Source organism: Canis lupus, chromosome 19 (assembly GCF_011100685.1).
Source record: "Canis lupus familiaris isolate Mischka breed German Shepherd chromosome 19, alternate assembly UU_Cfam_GSD_1.0, whole genome shotgun sequence".
Lineage (NCBI taxonomy): Eukaryota > Metazoa > Chordata > Mammalia > Carnivora > Canidae > Canis > Canis lupus.
Genome location: NC_049240.1, coordinates 44,196,908 through 44,213,658, shown reverse-complemented (window position 1 = coordinate 44,213,658; position 16,751 = coordinate 44,196,908). Strand labels below are relative to the sequence as shown.

Here is a 16,751-nt window from a genome sequence, read left to right as displayed (position 1 = left end):
AAAGATGTGTGACATCATTTATGTTTATCTAGTTGTTTACTTGGATGATTTGTGTTTATTACTCTGGAATCCAGTTTATGTATAAAAATTGGATTTTTTTTACCCCCCTGAATACTCTGCAATGTATTGTATCTGCATTTTTTACTAGTCACCAGCTAGTTGTCTAGTAGTTTAATAAGCATGCAATCTATTTCTTCTTCTAAGTTTTGACACAATCAATAAATGATACTGACCAGAGAATTCTCCACCCTTTGGAAAACGAAACTCAAGATTTTCCCCTGAGCTGAAAATGGAACATTGGTTTCTATCTCTGAATCAGGAGATGAAAGAAAAATACAAAAATCAAACTATGGATACTTTTAGTCAAAACCCCATTATCAGTGGACCAAATGGAAGACGTTAGCCATATAATAACAGGATGTCTTGAACCCATATTCACAGAAACTAAAAATAATGGAATATTTCCCCCAATAAAATATAGGAAATATGTTATATCAGAAATCAGAATATTACTCAATTAAAAGTTAACTGAAGTCCATTCCAAAGGGAGGTAATTTTCAATATGATCTTTTTCTGGAAGTCATGAGGGGAATACTCTTCTGCAATCTGTGAAAATGGCTTGAATACTAATTATGACTATAAATTTAAATTTCAAATGCAGTCTAAGTTATTTATAGATAGAAATGCTTATGATTTCCTAGCCCCTTGGGCTATACAAAATGGATGGATTTTTTTTTCTTTAAGAAAATTAAATAATTTAAAACTTAAAAGGCTGACATGATTCATTCTATATGTAAAGCATAATGAGATTTCTGAATTTAAATTTTAGTAGTCAGAACAGAATATGATAGCATTATGCAACAATTGTACATACTTTCTGGCAATTTATCATTTCTAGTATAAAATGCTGTACAGCAAAGTACATGATGACGAGCACTATAAAGTAGGTCAATGCTTGGAAAAATGCAAATGACTTTAAAAATCCAGATAAGATTTTTACCATTAAAGAGCTAAATATTCCTGAGCAATACAAGTGGTTTATCTGATCTACCTGATTTTGAGAAGTGAATAGGAGATAACATTTTTGGCATATTCTCTACTATACAAATAAGATGTTCAGAATGATCCTGCTTACAGTTTTATTCATTAATAATCATATCTTTTTCTCAATAAGTTGATTAGGCAATTATTTTTCCCTGAAAGCTTTTAAGAATATATCCAACTAAGTTTTATTTAATAGGCTTCCATCTTTAATTGGAGTTCTAGCTATAAACCTCAAACCCCAATGTATGGAATTTGTGTGTATATCACACATATACAGACATCACACATACACATAAGTGCATAGGTTTGCATATGTGCCCATAAAAAGTTTATGTGTGTACGTAAGTTTTAGCAAAAACTTCAGAGTCTTGTTTTAGGACATTAAAGTACTAGTAGAAATTGATAGTTTCTTTTTCCATTTCTAAATTTATTTTCTTTATTATTATAAATTTATGCTAATCATTATAACTCTACCTTGAAATTATCTATACTTGCTTGCCAAGAATACTTTTCAAACCATCAGTTTATTCAAACCAGTTAACAATTAAAATTATTTATTATGATTTCTTTGGAGGAAATCTAAAATTATCAAATCATTGAACTATTGTCATTTTGTGACTTGATATTATTGATTGCATAAGACAGGCATTCAACAATGTATGTTGATTGGAGTTAATGGTTCTATAACAGTTGTGATCAATATTCAAATTTTACTGCATAAATCTTACAAGACTATATAAAACATATGATTCCACAATTAATAACTCTGAAGATATTATTGAACATACTGTATAGCATTTTAAGGTGAACTAGTCAAGTTTTATTTACTCATACCCAAAATTTTATTTAAGGAGTTCTGTTTATTAGGTTTAGTGTTGAGTTCCTGGGATACAAAATGACAATGGAGTCTTGTTCTCATGAAGCTTATATTCTGGGGAACAAAAACAGAGTCAAGTAAATTCATAAAAAAATAAATACCAAAAATGCAACGTAATTTTCAAAATATAATCATATAATATCATAATTATAATTTTGATATTATATAATTTTAATTATATGATAATATAAGTATATAAGTATATTATAATTATATAATTTTAAAATTATATTGAAGGAAATATATAATGGAAATACACAATGGAAAATTATATTGAAGGAAAAACATAACCAAGAAAAAGAAGTCAAATGTTGTAAGTCTTTGAATAGGATGATCAATAAAGGCCCATTTGAAGAGATTTGAGTGTAGACCACCCTAAGAGATGAGGAGGAAGTAATGTATTTTATTTATGTCTAAGACAACTATTTTGGGATCCCTGGGTGGCGCAGCGGTTTGGCGCCTGCCTTTGGCCCAGGGCGCGATCCTGGAGACCCAGGATCGAGTCCCACATCGGGCTCCCGGTGCATGGAGCCTGCTTCTCCCTCTGCCTGTGTCTCTGCCTCTCTCTCTTTCTCTCTGTGTGACTATCATAAATAAATAAAAATTAAAAAAAAGAAAGACAACTATTTTATTTTGAACCACCATTATCTTTCTTCTGACCTAGTGCAATAGCCTCCTAACTAGTCTTTTTGCTTTCCTTCTTACTCACCACACTGTCGCCAGAATGCACCTTCTAAGACATAAATTAGATCACATCACATCTCTGATCAAAGATATCTAGTGGTTCCCCATTGCAAAGACAAATTTCTCATAATGCCTTACACGGGTTTAAAAGATCTGGTCTCCCATTACCTCTTTGACTTCATCTCCTATTAATTTTTCCCTTACCCTTCTCTAAGGATGCTTTGGTATTTGTAAAACCCATCAGTACCTACTAATGTAAGGCCTTTCTTGAAATGTTCTCTTGGCCTAAGTGTTCTTCAGCCAGATAGCCTACATGGCTCAATTCCTAAACTCATTCAAGACTTTGCTCAAATGCCATCTTCTGAATATATAATATATTGATAATTGCAATCTATTGTCCCACTCCCATCCTGGACCATCAACACATTACTCATTATTTTTTTTCACTTTCATAGTGCTTATGTTTGTTAAACTACTATATAATTTACTTAACTATTATGTTTACTATCTATACTGTACCTTACCTTGCTGTAAGTAAATTCCCATGGCAAGTATTTTTGCTGTTTTGGCCATTATTATATGTAATCCTAACATCTAGAACTGGATCTGTCATAATATTTTTTTAAAGTTACAAGCAATATATTAATTGAAAATTTTTGGTATATTGGCAATAGTATATTGATCTTGAAAGTTATACTTTAAAAATAATTTAAAAATTAAAGAAAAAGACAGTTATACTCTACAAGTTATTCTTTTCATCATTGATATTCAACTTATCACAAGATCAAATATTTTTGTCTCCAGATATATCCCATTTTTATCCACTTTTGTCTCACAAAAATTTATTTTAGAATTACACATTTTACTTTCTGAAGTCCATTCAGTAAGCCTCCTCTGATTGTCCTGTATCCACTTCTGGTCCCCATTCCTAAGCCATTCTCCACACTATAGCCAAAATAATTTTAAAACATTAATATAATCATCATACCTCACCACTTAAATCCTTCTGATAGCTGTCCATTGAAAACTCAGTGGTTTATAAGCTTCTCCATGATATTCCAGCTCATCTTATGCCACACCCCCTTCCCATTTCCTTACACATCGATCAACATACACATATCTACCCATAAACACACATTTTTTTTCCCTAGCCATAAATACATCACATTTAATTTCCAGGAATGCAACTTCATTTCAGAATCTCAAACCATGCTCTTTACTTTGCCTCTCTTAATTATCCTGGTGAACAGAAGCTCCTTTATTAAGAAGACATAACTTTCATTATTATACATATATATAACATACACAAGTATAGTATTCTAAAAAAAAAAAAAGATAACTTCACAGAATACCGAGTCTGTGGTCCAAAGACAAATGTGGTCCTTTTTTGAAATTGTCTGAGAATCACATACTTTTATTTAGTTCCTTTCCCCCCTGTGAGGTTGACATGGTGTTAATGTAGATAGAAGTTTAAAACTACTCAGATTTTGAAATCTGTTCTTCAGAATAAACTGTAGATAGAAGCCAGGGAATTTCCTTCCTGAAGTGTTTTTGGAACTCTTACACATTCTAGCTCCAAAGATAACTTTTTCTTGGTTCTTTTTGGATTTCCCCATTGCTGTATGAACTTCTCGATTGAAATAACATATATCTGTATATCTTATAATATTATTAAGCCATATAATGTAATAATATTCAGAATTTGCATAGTCGTTTTTTCTATCCCTGGCTTATGAAGATTTACTCTGATTCATATATTGTGGGCCGAAGGTCTAAATAGCTTTTAGTTTGATATACACCACACACACACACACACACACACACACACTTGAGAGTGGCTTTAAATTTTTGTTTTAATAACATTACATTACAGGTAATTAACTTTAGTAAAATGAACGAAATTTTCTTTTCTGAGATGAAAAATAACACATAGATAAAATATGTGACTACTTCAGTCTATCCTGTGTTATTAGCAATATTTGCTTAAAGTATATTGCTAACTATAGGGAATTTCTTTAAAAAGGAGGACAGTATTTCCATGTTTCAAACGCTTGAAGTCTCATTTTGTAGGTTTTCATCTTTCTTTGATTGAAATCAAATGTCTCCAGTGACTTATATCTTTGGTTTCCTGAAGCTGGAATTGTGACAGATACCTTACAATCCACAGCTATAAAGAATTAGTAGTTTAAAGTAGTAACCTCTAATTTTGTTACAATCAAGCTGCCAATTTTTCTCTAAGATTTAAGTGTTTCATTCATTGGACTAATATATCTCCACAAGGAAGAATGCCTCAGGCCTTAAAACTTTGCTGTGTATTTAGAGAGCTTATTAGGAAAGAAATCATCTGTCTGGAGAAAGCAGTCAAAATGTGTCTTCCACTTTGTGGAATAATACGAGCAACGCCTTTTGTTGTCAGGGTAACCACATGCCTCTGCAGTCTCTTCCACATGACATATTTCATTAGTGCCTCTAGCTCATAGGCCTATCTGTCTAGTGAGCTAGCCAAAGGGGCAACGAGAGTTTTCTGTTTACTTCTTCTTTTGAATCTGATATGTTTGTTTTATTTTGTTTTTTGCCTCTTTGGAAGCAAATGGCTTAGCTTTCCCATTACTGTTGCCCCGCGTCAGTCTCCATTCCATTCCAAGAACCTCAGTTTACTTTAATTGTATTTGCCTACTTTTTGTATTCACCTATTTATTTTTAACCTCTCCACAAATTGTTTATTTTTTATTATATAAAGATCCAACAGGAATTTCTACCTTCCACTCCCGAGCCAATATCCACTTATGGCTAATACTACTCACAATCCTGGTCAAGCTGTGGGTCCTCTGGAACTCATCATAAAGGGGGATTTCCTAATTTGGCCATAGTTTCCTTGAAAATAGGACCATCCTGTTGGTTTTCTTGTTGTTATTGTTCTTTTTCTGTTCAGTTCTGCTTTCTTGAGTATTGAAAATCATTGAGCATTCAGTGTGTTGTGAATCAGTGAAGATGAACATCTGGTAACATCTTCACCCTGATGCTCTTATTTTCTGAGAATCATCTTGTCACCGGTTATTTATGACCATACATTGGATTTATTGGGTGTGATGTCCTTACCCCATATTATGACTACTTTAGTTGATTCTGGAATGACATTACGGATTTTTTGATCAGGGAACCAGAAAATAAATGTATAGATTTAAATGACTCCATCAGTATCTCTTGTGCTTAATACTGAAAAGTAATATTTTCCCTCTTTCCCTAAGCCATATTCTTTACTCTACTAGTGTGACATAAATATTATTTATCTTTCTAGAATTTACCGTTAGTAGAATCTTCACAAGCCTGCTTACCTGCCAAAATATCACTTAGTCAAATTCTGAATGTTTTATGAAAATAAAGAATTTGGGCTTCTATTGTCTATGTCCAGGGGTAAAGTATAGAATGGAAAGATAACCAGGCTATTTTTTAATGAATAAAAAAAATGAAAATCCTAAATTCAAAAAAGTAGAACTTTGCAATAAATTTGTCCTATTTTAGCAATGATACTATTAGGATAGAAAATCATATGTATACATTTACATCTGATAAAGGGAAACTAGGTATTTTTCTATGCTCATGAGAGATAACCAATATCATATTTTTTTACATGCTGAAGGTTTGCTTTATTTGCGTTCAAAAATGATAAATATACTCCAACAGGTTCCAAATAGCTTATAATGGTTATTTTTTCCATTGTCTGTCATATTTATAAATTTATGACTTACACTGACATGTTCATGTCATTTGTTCATATATTTACTTTTAAATGCTGCCAAACCAGAAAAAAAAATACAGTTAATTTAAATGATACTGGAACATTTGAAAAATAAGCTTGTGGTTTAGCTAGGACAAATATTTATATTCTATCCACCTGTGACTATTATTTATACAGTATTTATAAAGCATATTGTATTGCAGAGTGCTTTTCATTAAACATCACTGAGCTATCACTGGGTAGATGGATAGTATTTATTGCTAGAATTGAGAAATAGGTAACTATAAATTTCATAATTTCAGTTTTTAAATAAATATGTGTAAAGGCTATAATAAAGGTTGCTAGAAATTTCTATGGGTTCTATGTTTAGTTCAGGCCGGATTTTCCTTCCTTAAGATCCCAGTAATCACACAGCAGACAGTGGCTTGCAATTCCTCCTTTTTGGCATCTCATGTAAACTTTTTTCAAGTTTACTCACTCCTTCAATACAATTTGTTCACTAGTAATAAACACAAGAAACCATCATGTGTTAAAAACCCTTATTTCCACTGGTTGCCAGGTCCTACTGATGCTTTTTCACATTGACCACATGTCTAGTTATAATCACCTTCAAATAATTGTTTCCATTCTTGATATGATACCCGGGGGGAATCCTTTCTCACTTTTGGTTATGCACAATAAACCTGACCATGTCAAATTAATTATAACACTAGTTCCTACTCGAAGTGATCTAGTTAATTGAAGGACATAGAACATACACTTTTTTTTTCTTGATATCTATTTGCAAAGAACTCCCTTACTGTTTTGTCTCACAATAATTCAATAATACAATATAAAGCAGAAAATTCAAGCTAGTAAATTAGTATAAATGACAGATATTTTCACTTTCCTTAAAACATGTTTAAATACACATCTTTCTAAATGTGTCTATCTATACTATTCTTTTTTAATTTTTATTTTTTTCCATTGTTGGGTAGTTTTGCTTTTCTAATTTTTTTATTATCTTTTTTTTCATGTTTCTTTAGTATCTTGTTTAAATACAATTTGCCAACATACTGTATAACACCCAGTGCTCATCTCATTTTTTAAATCAAATTACATATGGTGAGGATGCAGAACAATTGGGACTTCCTTAAATTGCTAAAATGAATGTACATTGGTACAAACTCTGAAAAAATGCTAGTAGTATCTATCCAAGCTAAGTATATGTGTACCTTAAGACTCAACAATTCTATTCCTTGTTAAATATTCAACAGAAATGTGTATTTGTATCCACTAAAAGACATGTACAATAGTATTCATGACTTTGGATGTAGTGGCCTAAAACTGTAAATAATCCAAATGGACATCATCAGTAAAAAGGTGAACAAATTGTGGTACATTCATAAAATGAAAAACTACTCATCAATAAAAAAGTACTAATAATTGACATGCACAACAATATGGATTTCATAGATTCAATGTTGAGTAAAAGAAGTCAGGAATAGAACAGTATTATTTATAACACATATCTACATGGATTTGTTTAAGCAATTCTATTTTTTTAGACATCAGAATTATGGTTAGTCATAGAGGAACACTAACTGAGTGAAGTCACAGGTGAACCTTCTACAATTCTAGAAATATTCTAGCAGGGTGGTGATTATACCAGAGCAGTTAGAGGTTAAACCCCAATGAGTTGTGCACTTAATATTTATGAAATTATAATATCTATAAAAATTAAGAATAAAATGGAATATTTTTGGTAGTTAAAAAAACCTGTGTAACAATTAACATTTGACCATGTTGATATTATTCCCATACATTATCAATGTATACAGACTTCCTCTCTACCACTTTGCTTTTGAAAATACTGCGGTTTGTTGCTTTGTTTTCTTTTAGTGTCCTGAATTCAAAAGGCCCAGGGACATTGCAGTTGACTGGGTTGCTGGAAATATTTATTGGACTGATCATTCCAGAATGCACTGGTTCAGTTACTATACCACTCACTGGACCAGTCTGAGATACTCTATCAATGTGGGACAGCTGAATGGCCCCAACTGCACCAGACTCTTGACAAACATGGCTGGAGAACCCTATGCTATTGCTGTAAATCCTAAAAGAGGGTAGGTTAATGAGTTGGCTATTTATATTTCTTGATATGCGTGACCATTTTTTAGAGATTTTCCCACCTGTGCTCTGTAGTTTTCTTTTTGTAATAAGTGTTCAACATATAATAGATTCACAAGACTTCTAAAAATCCCTCTACTTATGTGCAAAAGCATGTCCTTTTCACACCAAATGGCAGCACAAAATATATGTTGTCCCAAAAGGCTGCTACATTATACATTCTATGTGTGTATTTGTATGTGTCTGTTGTGGACATTGCAGATGCCATGTTGCGATAAACACATAACCAATATTGTTAACTTAAGATTGAATTCTCAAGGCATTAACCATAATGTTGAAAATATGAAGTGTAGAGTATTAGTATTTTAGCTATTTTTATAATAAAAGATGAAGGTGTATGTATAAACAAATTTAAACAATTTTAACACAAATCTTTCCTTTATTTGAATTGTTCCTTTTTTACTCTTTTACTTTTTCATTTATAGGCAATGACCAAAAAGGAAATAGAGAAATGTTGAATAAAACTACTAATCACCTGCCCTTATTGGAACTTGCCAGTCTATAGATTTAGAGTTGGGTCCAGATATCTGCTTTTTTCAGGGTCTCCAGGGTGATTCTGATGCACATGGTCTGAAGAGAAACTGTGTTTGGGGGAGCAGAATTGGATTATAATAGCACTATCGGTAAGCTAACCAACTTGACCTGTCTCTTCAGGATGATGTACTGGACTGTTGTTGGGGACCATTCCCATATAGAAGAAGCAGCCATGGATGGTACTCTGAGAAGGATTTTAGTACAAAAGAATTTGCAAAGACCCACAGGTATGATGTATTTCTGACACAGTCTAAAATATGGAGCAATATGCTCAGCATATTAGTGTTACATTTCTTTCCAGGTTTGTTGGCAATATAATCATTTTTACAAGCAGATAAAATAATTTATAGTATGACTTTATGAAAGTCATTAACATTTCATGTTGTATTTTTCCAACTTGAAAGTCAAGGCCTTATCATACTGCCGGTGATATTACAGGAATATTATTTGAAAATTGCCTAAGTTGTAAGGCCATTTGTAGGATTTCACATGCATGGAATTTTGACAGTTTATAATGTATTAGGATATTTTTATTGATATATATTAATGATGCTGGGATAGATGATAATATTCCTAGAGGATCAAAAATTAAATAGGCAAAGAGGTGGGAAAACAAATATTTTTTGTAAAAGGCAGGCTTTGTGATTCCTTGGCCTTTCATTCACAGCTCTTTTAATTAGGCTTTAATATGCCTCTTAGCTATGTCATCTAAGCTAGCACTCCAAAATCTCTGTACTCCCAGGACTGCTCAGAAGCTTGCGTGTTTTTTCTCCCTCTGTGTTTCTCTCATTGCATTTACCTCCCAGGTCCCCACCTAGAATGTCCTTCTGACTGGTGTGCACCCAGCTGAATCTTACCCACCTTATAAGGTCTAATTTTAACACTTCTTCAATAAAACATTTTCAGAACTGCAGGAGCCTCAAGGATTTCATGCCGCACACAGTGCCCCTGCCCACTATACCCCAAAGGAGAGAATACATTGCTAGAGCACGTATTATTTAATAATTGTGCTTTGTAGTATCTTATGTAGTTGAAATTTTATTAATATTTGACATTTGTATTCTTAGGAACTGTTAACATGCCCTAAGAGTTTTTCCTTCAACTATATTGTTTTTACTCTGTATGGGAAGGAGTAGTCTTTGGGATTTAGCTCATTTACATGTCTCCATTCACTGATTTAACAAATACTAAGAGAACACCGCCTAGTATGAGAAATTGTTCCAGATGCTGAAGACAAGTTCTTACTCTTGTGGAGAGATTACCAACTCTCATGAAACATGCCTTCTTCCAGAGGGTAGCATATTTAATATACATCATATCAGATACTGATCAATGCTATACAGAAAAGAATGGGCACCACAGAGTGGGAGGATAGGGGTAAAATTATGAAGATTATCAAAAAAGTCATCTCTAGAAAGGTGATATTTGAGAAAAGAATGTCATAGAGGTAGCAAGCTATGTGAATATGTGAGCAAAGAGCTTTCCAAACAGAGAGAACAAGTTATGAATTAGGAATGTGCTTGGTGTGTATAAAAAAATAGCAAGAATGTTAGTATGCTTAGAAGCATATGAGCAACTCAGGAAACGGTAGAAGTGAGGGTGGCCAGGTGTAGATAATCTAGGACCTGGAACACACTGTTAAAGACTGAATTTTATTCTAGCTTTGAGGGGAAATATGGAAGGCTACTACTGAAGAGGCAAGTGACATAATATGCTCAAGCACTGTTTTCATGTTTTAAAGAACTTTAAATTTCTTTTTAATGTTCTATTTTTAACTAATTCTGGGCTTACAAAACAGTTGCAAAATTAATTTTTTAAAAAAGGTCTGTGATGTTAACAACTTACATAATCACAGTATATGTTACGTAATTTTCATCTTAAAGAAGAGTTCTGGCAGCCGTTGATAGAATTGCTTGTCAGAGGGTTCTTAGGAAGGAACCTGAGACAGGAATTCTTATAAAAGTTACTTATGAGGGGCATGTTTTTCAAGAGAAAGCTGTAAAAGATGAAGAGAGAAAGGAAAAGATGCCGGAAAGATCATATCTCAAGTAAATTCTCATTTTGGCTTGAGCCCCAGGGCATGTGCTTTGAAGCATAAATCCCATGACAGGAAAGGGTTCCTGTTTTTTATGCTCTACCAGTCATTGGTTGACCTTTGGGCTCTAACTTCCCAATTGAGGCTGCTGCAATCAGTTGAGCACAATTCTCTGGGGAAGGGGGGCAAGTGTGATTCCTTAGCTCTAAACCAGCAGGTAGTAGATAGCTATTTGGTATCATCTCCAAGACTGGAAAATTATGTGAAAGGTATCACTTGAACAAGTACTTGAAGGATAGGTAGACATTTGAAAGGTGGACAGTTAACCCATCATGCTGTAGATTTTATAAAGGTGTTCTTTGAAGTCAAATATATATGGGTATAAATCCCAAGGGATTGTTTATTAACTATGGGATCTCAGAAAGGAACTTAGTATCTTCAAAGCTTGATTTTTTATCATCATTAACAAACCAAGGGATGATAATAACTAACTTAAGATATTGTTGTGTATATTAAATTACATTGCTCTCGGAGTCAGGAGCTACGATGTAATGCCACCAGGGTCAGCAGTCTACGATATTAGGAGTCATGATGCACCCAGAAGGGGACAGGATAGATAATGTGACATGAACTGAGAACAGAGAACTTTAAATACCAAGGCTTTCAACATGATATTTTAGTCAATAATGAACTACCATACAATTTTGATTCAAGGAGTGGTGTGAATAAGGTAGGTCTCCAGGCTTATTGCTTTGGTAGCATTGTGTTGATTGAAATACATACAGAACTAAAAGACCAGCTCACAACCCATTCAATGGTCCTGACGAGAGCAGAGAATAGCATAACTAGAAGAGTAACAGGAGTAAAGGGGAGGATGTATATGGAAGACAAAGCAGAGTTAGCAAGTAGAATTTATCAAATACATATGAAACTAGTGGAAGAGATGATAAATATGTCAAAAAGGAATAAAAAGTCAATAATTAAAACCATTTATATAATTATCTTATTTCGTTCATTCTTCCATCCCTCCTTTCATTAAAAAATATTGGATGCTCACTATATAACATACATTACTGGCCATCAGAAATATGGATAGCTGCATTCACAGAGCTTAACTTCTAATATGCATGACCATAAAAAGAAAACTGAAAAAAGTGTGTGTGCATGTGTGTGTGTTCACATGCAAGGCTCATGTGTGTAAATGGTTCTGATAGAGAGGAGTGAGTGCAGCATGCAGGATATGTCACAATGGGACAGAAGGCCCTGAGGTAGGAAAGCCAAAGAATGTAGTAAACAAATTGGAAAATAGTATGAGACAAAGCTTAGAGGGGTGGGTAGGGGTCAGGCCGAGCAGGATTCAGAGACCATAACAAGTACGATTGCCTCATGTTAAGTAGATAACAGGATCTGATCAGACATCCATGGGAACATATCAAGAGAGGAGTTGGTATGAGGCTCTCTTCACCATGTGATTGGACCTGTGTAAGTTTTCTCAGCAACTCAGCTTTGAAAACTGCATCACTTACAGGAAGACTCTTGGAAGCCATGTATTCACTCATTCAGCTAATATTTTTTGTGCACTACTCTGTGTCGGGGATAATTTTAGGCCTTGGGAATACAGGAGTGAACACAGAGATCTCTTCTTCTGGTGGTTATATAGTAAAAATATAATATTTTAAAAAGTAAATAATGAAGTAAATTATGAAGTGTTTTGTGCTATGGAAAGGAGAGTGAAAACAGAACAGTAAGAAGGGTCAGAAATGGGGGCACCTGGGTGGCTCAGCCAGTTATATGGCTTGAGCTCAGGTCATGGTCCCAGGGTCCTGGGATGGAGCCCCGTGTGGAGCTCTGCATGGAGCCCAGAGGCAGGCTACCCGCTCAGCAGGGAGTCTGCTTCTCCCTCTCCATCTGCCCCCCTCCACCACCCCCACCCTGCTCGTGCTCCTACACTCTTGTGCTCACTCTCTCTCTCTCAAATAAAATCATTTTTTTAAAGGGTATCAGAAATGGTGAAGAGGAGTTTGCAAAGTGACATGATTAGGTCTTTAGAGTGGAACCTCAAAAAGGTGACACTTGAGCAGACTGTGGTGCTGTCAGTCACAGGCAAATGTTGCAGCTGAGTCAGTCAGATGAAGGTTTCACAGATAATTGAAAACTGTAGTTCTAGAGCCTAAGGCTGGGGTTTAAGTTTAAGGTTTGGGGAATTAGTAAAGAAAGCTGATATTTAAAGCTGTTGGAATTGTGAAGATGGACAAGGGAGGAGAAAACAAAGGGGCTTCTTAGGGTAGAATTTTGTGGGATGCTTATATTTAGAAGAGTCACACTCAGAACTGAAGACTACAAAGTGTTGGCGCAATTGGAACAAAGCAACAGAATTCAGTGTCACATTAGCTGAAGGAAGAGTTTCAAAAGAAAGACGTGCACTTTCCTGGGTATATTATTATAGGACTTACAGAAAAAATATAAAGTAGCAGAAAGAGCATAAGCCTTACATTTATATAGGCTTGAGTTAAAGCTGAGCAGCCTGTATAGACTTTTGAGCATCAAATTTCTTATCTGTAAAATATATATGAGAATATTTACCTTATACAGAATTTGTAACAATCAGATGCTAAAACCAATATAAATTAATATAATTCCTTTAATACCTGACAGACTAAGAATAAATGTCAAAAAACAATGTGCAATGTATTATGCTAAAGCCTCATATTATTCCACATAATGCCCACCATAACTCCCTAGCACTGATAATTATTTTTATTCACATTTCAGAATATGATTTAGTATATTTTGTTAGTTTGATTCATTTTCTCCTTGTATATCAATTAGAATTATGTAATATTGGGAACCCTGGGTGGCGCAGCGGTTTAGCGCCTGCCTTTGGCCCAGGGCGCGATCCTGGAGACCCAGGATCGAGTCCCACGTCAGGCTCCCGGTGCATGGAGCCTGCTTCTCCCTCTGCCTATGTCTCTGCCTCTCCCTCTCTCTCTGTGTGACTATCATAAATAAATAAAATATAAAAAAAAAGAAATCTGTAATCTTAAAAATCCACAAGCCATATATAAAAATCTATTACTTTAATACCTCTCTGCTTAATAGGTGACATTCTTAATATTGGAAATGCTGGTTTTGTATTCCTAAGCAGGATTTTATTCCATCAGGCATAAACATCTCCCAATGTTATCTTTACAGTGATTCATAACTCCTGAGTATTGTCACGCTAAATGTTATTGCTATAAAAATGAGTCAAGAACAATTCTTATGAGAACTTTAGTAAATAATAGATAGTTTAGATTTTATAAATAGCATATTACTAGAAAGTGATGAAGAATTGGCAATAAGTTAGTCATTTTTCTGCATCTATATGTATATATAAACATTATATGTAGAGAGGCATGTGTACTTATGTTCATGTATCCTAGGGATATCCTTCTATGGAATTAAGTTCATTACTTCTGTCTTCCGAGAAATATCATAAGACCTGTTTGTACCTATTTTTTTCTCTCTTTTATTGGTATATGTTTATAAATATTTGCCCTGACTCCAAGGTTATTATATTGAAATCAGTAACTGTAATAACACCTTTGTTTCCTTCCATGTGTAATATGTTATTCTTTATATTTTTCATTCATTGGAAATGCTACCTTTCACTTATGAATTCATGAATGAACACATGCACAGAGATGCAGTACATTTGATTATACTCTGTATTTTAATTGGGTAAAGATCATATCCACAAGAATGAACAGCAATAGGAATAGATGTGAACTTATCTCTGTCTCTTTAGGTAACCCCTTTGTATTTCAGGGTTAAAATTGTACTATCCAACTGAATAGTTAGCCCACCACTTAGCTTGCCCTGTGTTTGCTCCCTACCAGCACTGCCTTACATACTTTCCAAAATAATGATGAGAAAAACTCAATTCTCTGGGCTTTCATAGCACTTATTATCTCCATAGTTGATACTTCATCATCTATTGCTTTAATGACACAGTAGAACATGAACTCTTTATATTCTATGTACCCAATAAGACCATGAACAACTTAAATCAAAACCATTACTGGTATTCTTATGTACACTGAAGAATATTATAGTGCCCATAATTAGTTGTGTGCCTAAGAGTAATTATGTATTGAATGAATGAAGAGATGAATGCTTACAATTTTTAACACTCTAACCCATGGTATGGTTTTATAGCCCCTTTTGACAAATGGCACACTTGTTTATTTTATTAGACATTATATTAAAAACAAAAAGCATAATTTATCTTCTGATTCAATCAGTTGTATGGTGGTTGAGTAGCATGCTCCATGAGATTAGGAACATGATCTATTTTGTTCTTTACCACGTACCTAGTGCTTGACAGTGTATAGTACAAGAGAAGTGTCTTATGAATGTATATTGGATTAATGAATGATGTGTCAGGTAAGGACACTTTCCAGTTCTTCCTCCAGTAAGAGAACATATAAGATTACAAGTTTGATTTAAATAACCTATTATTTTATACCTAGAAGCTTATTTATGTTGCCAAATCCTGGCAATTTTTGAGAGATTAAAGTACACCTTGTCCCCGCACCAGTTATAATTATTGATTGCAGATTCTTTTTCCTCAGACAACAAAAGGTCTCTAATAAATAAAATGGAAAAAAACCAAAAGATCATAGGGGAAGGGAGGGGAAAATAAAATAAGACGAAATCAGAGAAGGAAACAAACCATGAGACTCTTAACTATAGGAAACAAACTGAGGGTTAATGGAGAGGAGGGTGGGGGGATGGAGTAACTGGGTGATGAACAGTAAGGAGTGCACTTAAAGTAATGGGCACTGGGTTTTATATGTAACTGATGAATCACTGAACTTTATCTCTGAAACTAATAATACACTATATGTTAATTGATTGAATTTAAATTAAATAAAATAAAACAAAACTTAGGACTATTTTGGAACTCCTGGATACATTTATTTCACTAACACACAAATAAGGGTATGTGTATGTGTGTGTATATAACTTTAGTTGGGAATCCAAGACTTTAAGTAGGCAACCTATCCCAAAAAATATTTCTAAGAATTTTTTAAAAATAAATTTGACATAGAGGCAAATATTTTCAGTTTTTGGACTCTTTTTATCACCTTTTAAATCAAGAATATGATAGTGCACACTTGCTGGTTAATATGACCTTACAAATCTTCACTTTCCTTTAACACAGAATATATGTAATATTTTTCTCTGTTTCTGAAAATACAGTGATTATAATTTATTACTCTCTCCAAGTCTTCTTTCTTAAATATCACATTGGTATTCTGGTCATTTCTCATAAGATTTTGCTTTAATATTTTCTTTTTCTTTCCTTCCTTCCTCTCTCTTCTTCCTTCTCTTTCTTTCTTTCTCTTGCTCTTCCTTCCTTCCTTCCTCCCTCCTCCCTCCCTCCCTTCCTTCCTTCCTTCCTTCCTTCCTTCCTTCCTCCCACCCACCCTCCCTTCCTTCCTTCCTTCCTTCCTTCCTTCCTTCCTTCCTTCCTTCCTTCCTCTTTCTTTCTCTTTCTTTCAAGACCAGAGTGGAAATTAGGAAACTAGAGGGAAGATCTTGGAAATTTTCAGAGTTCAACGAAAGTGAGATTTAAAAAATAGCTAAAATGTATAATAGTCTAGATATCATGAGAGATGTTAAGA

General features: G+C 34.0%; 1 protein-coding gene across 1 annotated transcript in view; it reads left to right on the top strand.

The window, feature by feature from the left end:
• LRP1B (LDL receptor related protein 1B) overlaps positions 1-16,751 on the top strand; it is a 1,959,891-nt gene that overhangs the window by 1,855,266 nt on the left and 87,874 nt on the right. Inside the window, exons 78-79 of the mRNA XM_038565111.1 lie at positions 8,226-8,449; positions 9,168-9,274. Coding sequence (XP_038421039.1) covers positions 8,226-8,449; positions 9,168-9,274 — 331 coding nt within the window. The remainder of the gene's footprint in view (positions 1-8,225; positions 8,450-9,167; positions 9,275-16,751) is intronic.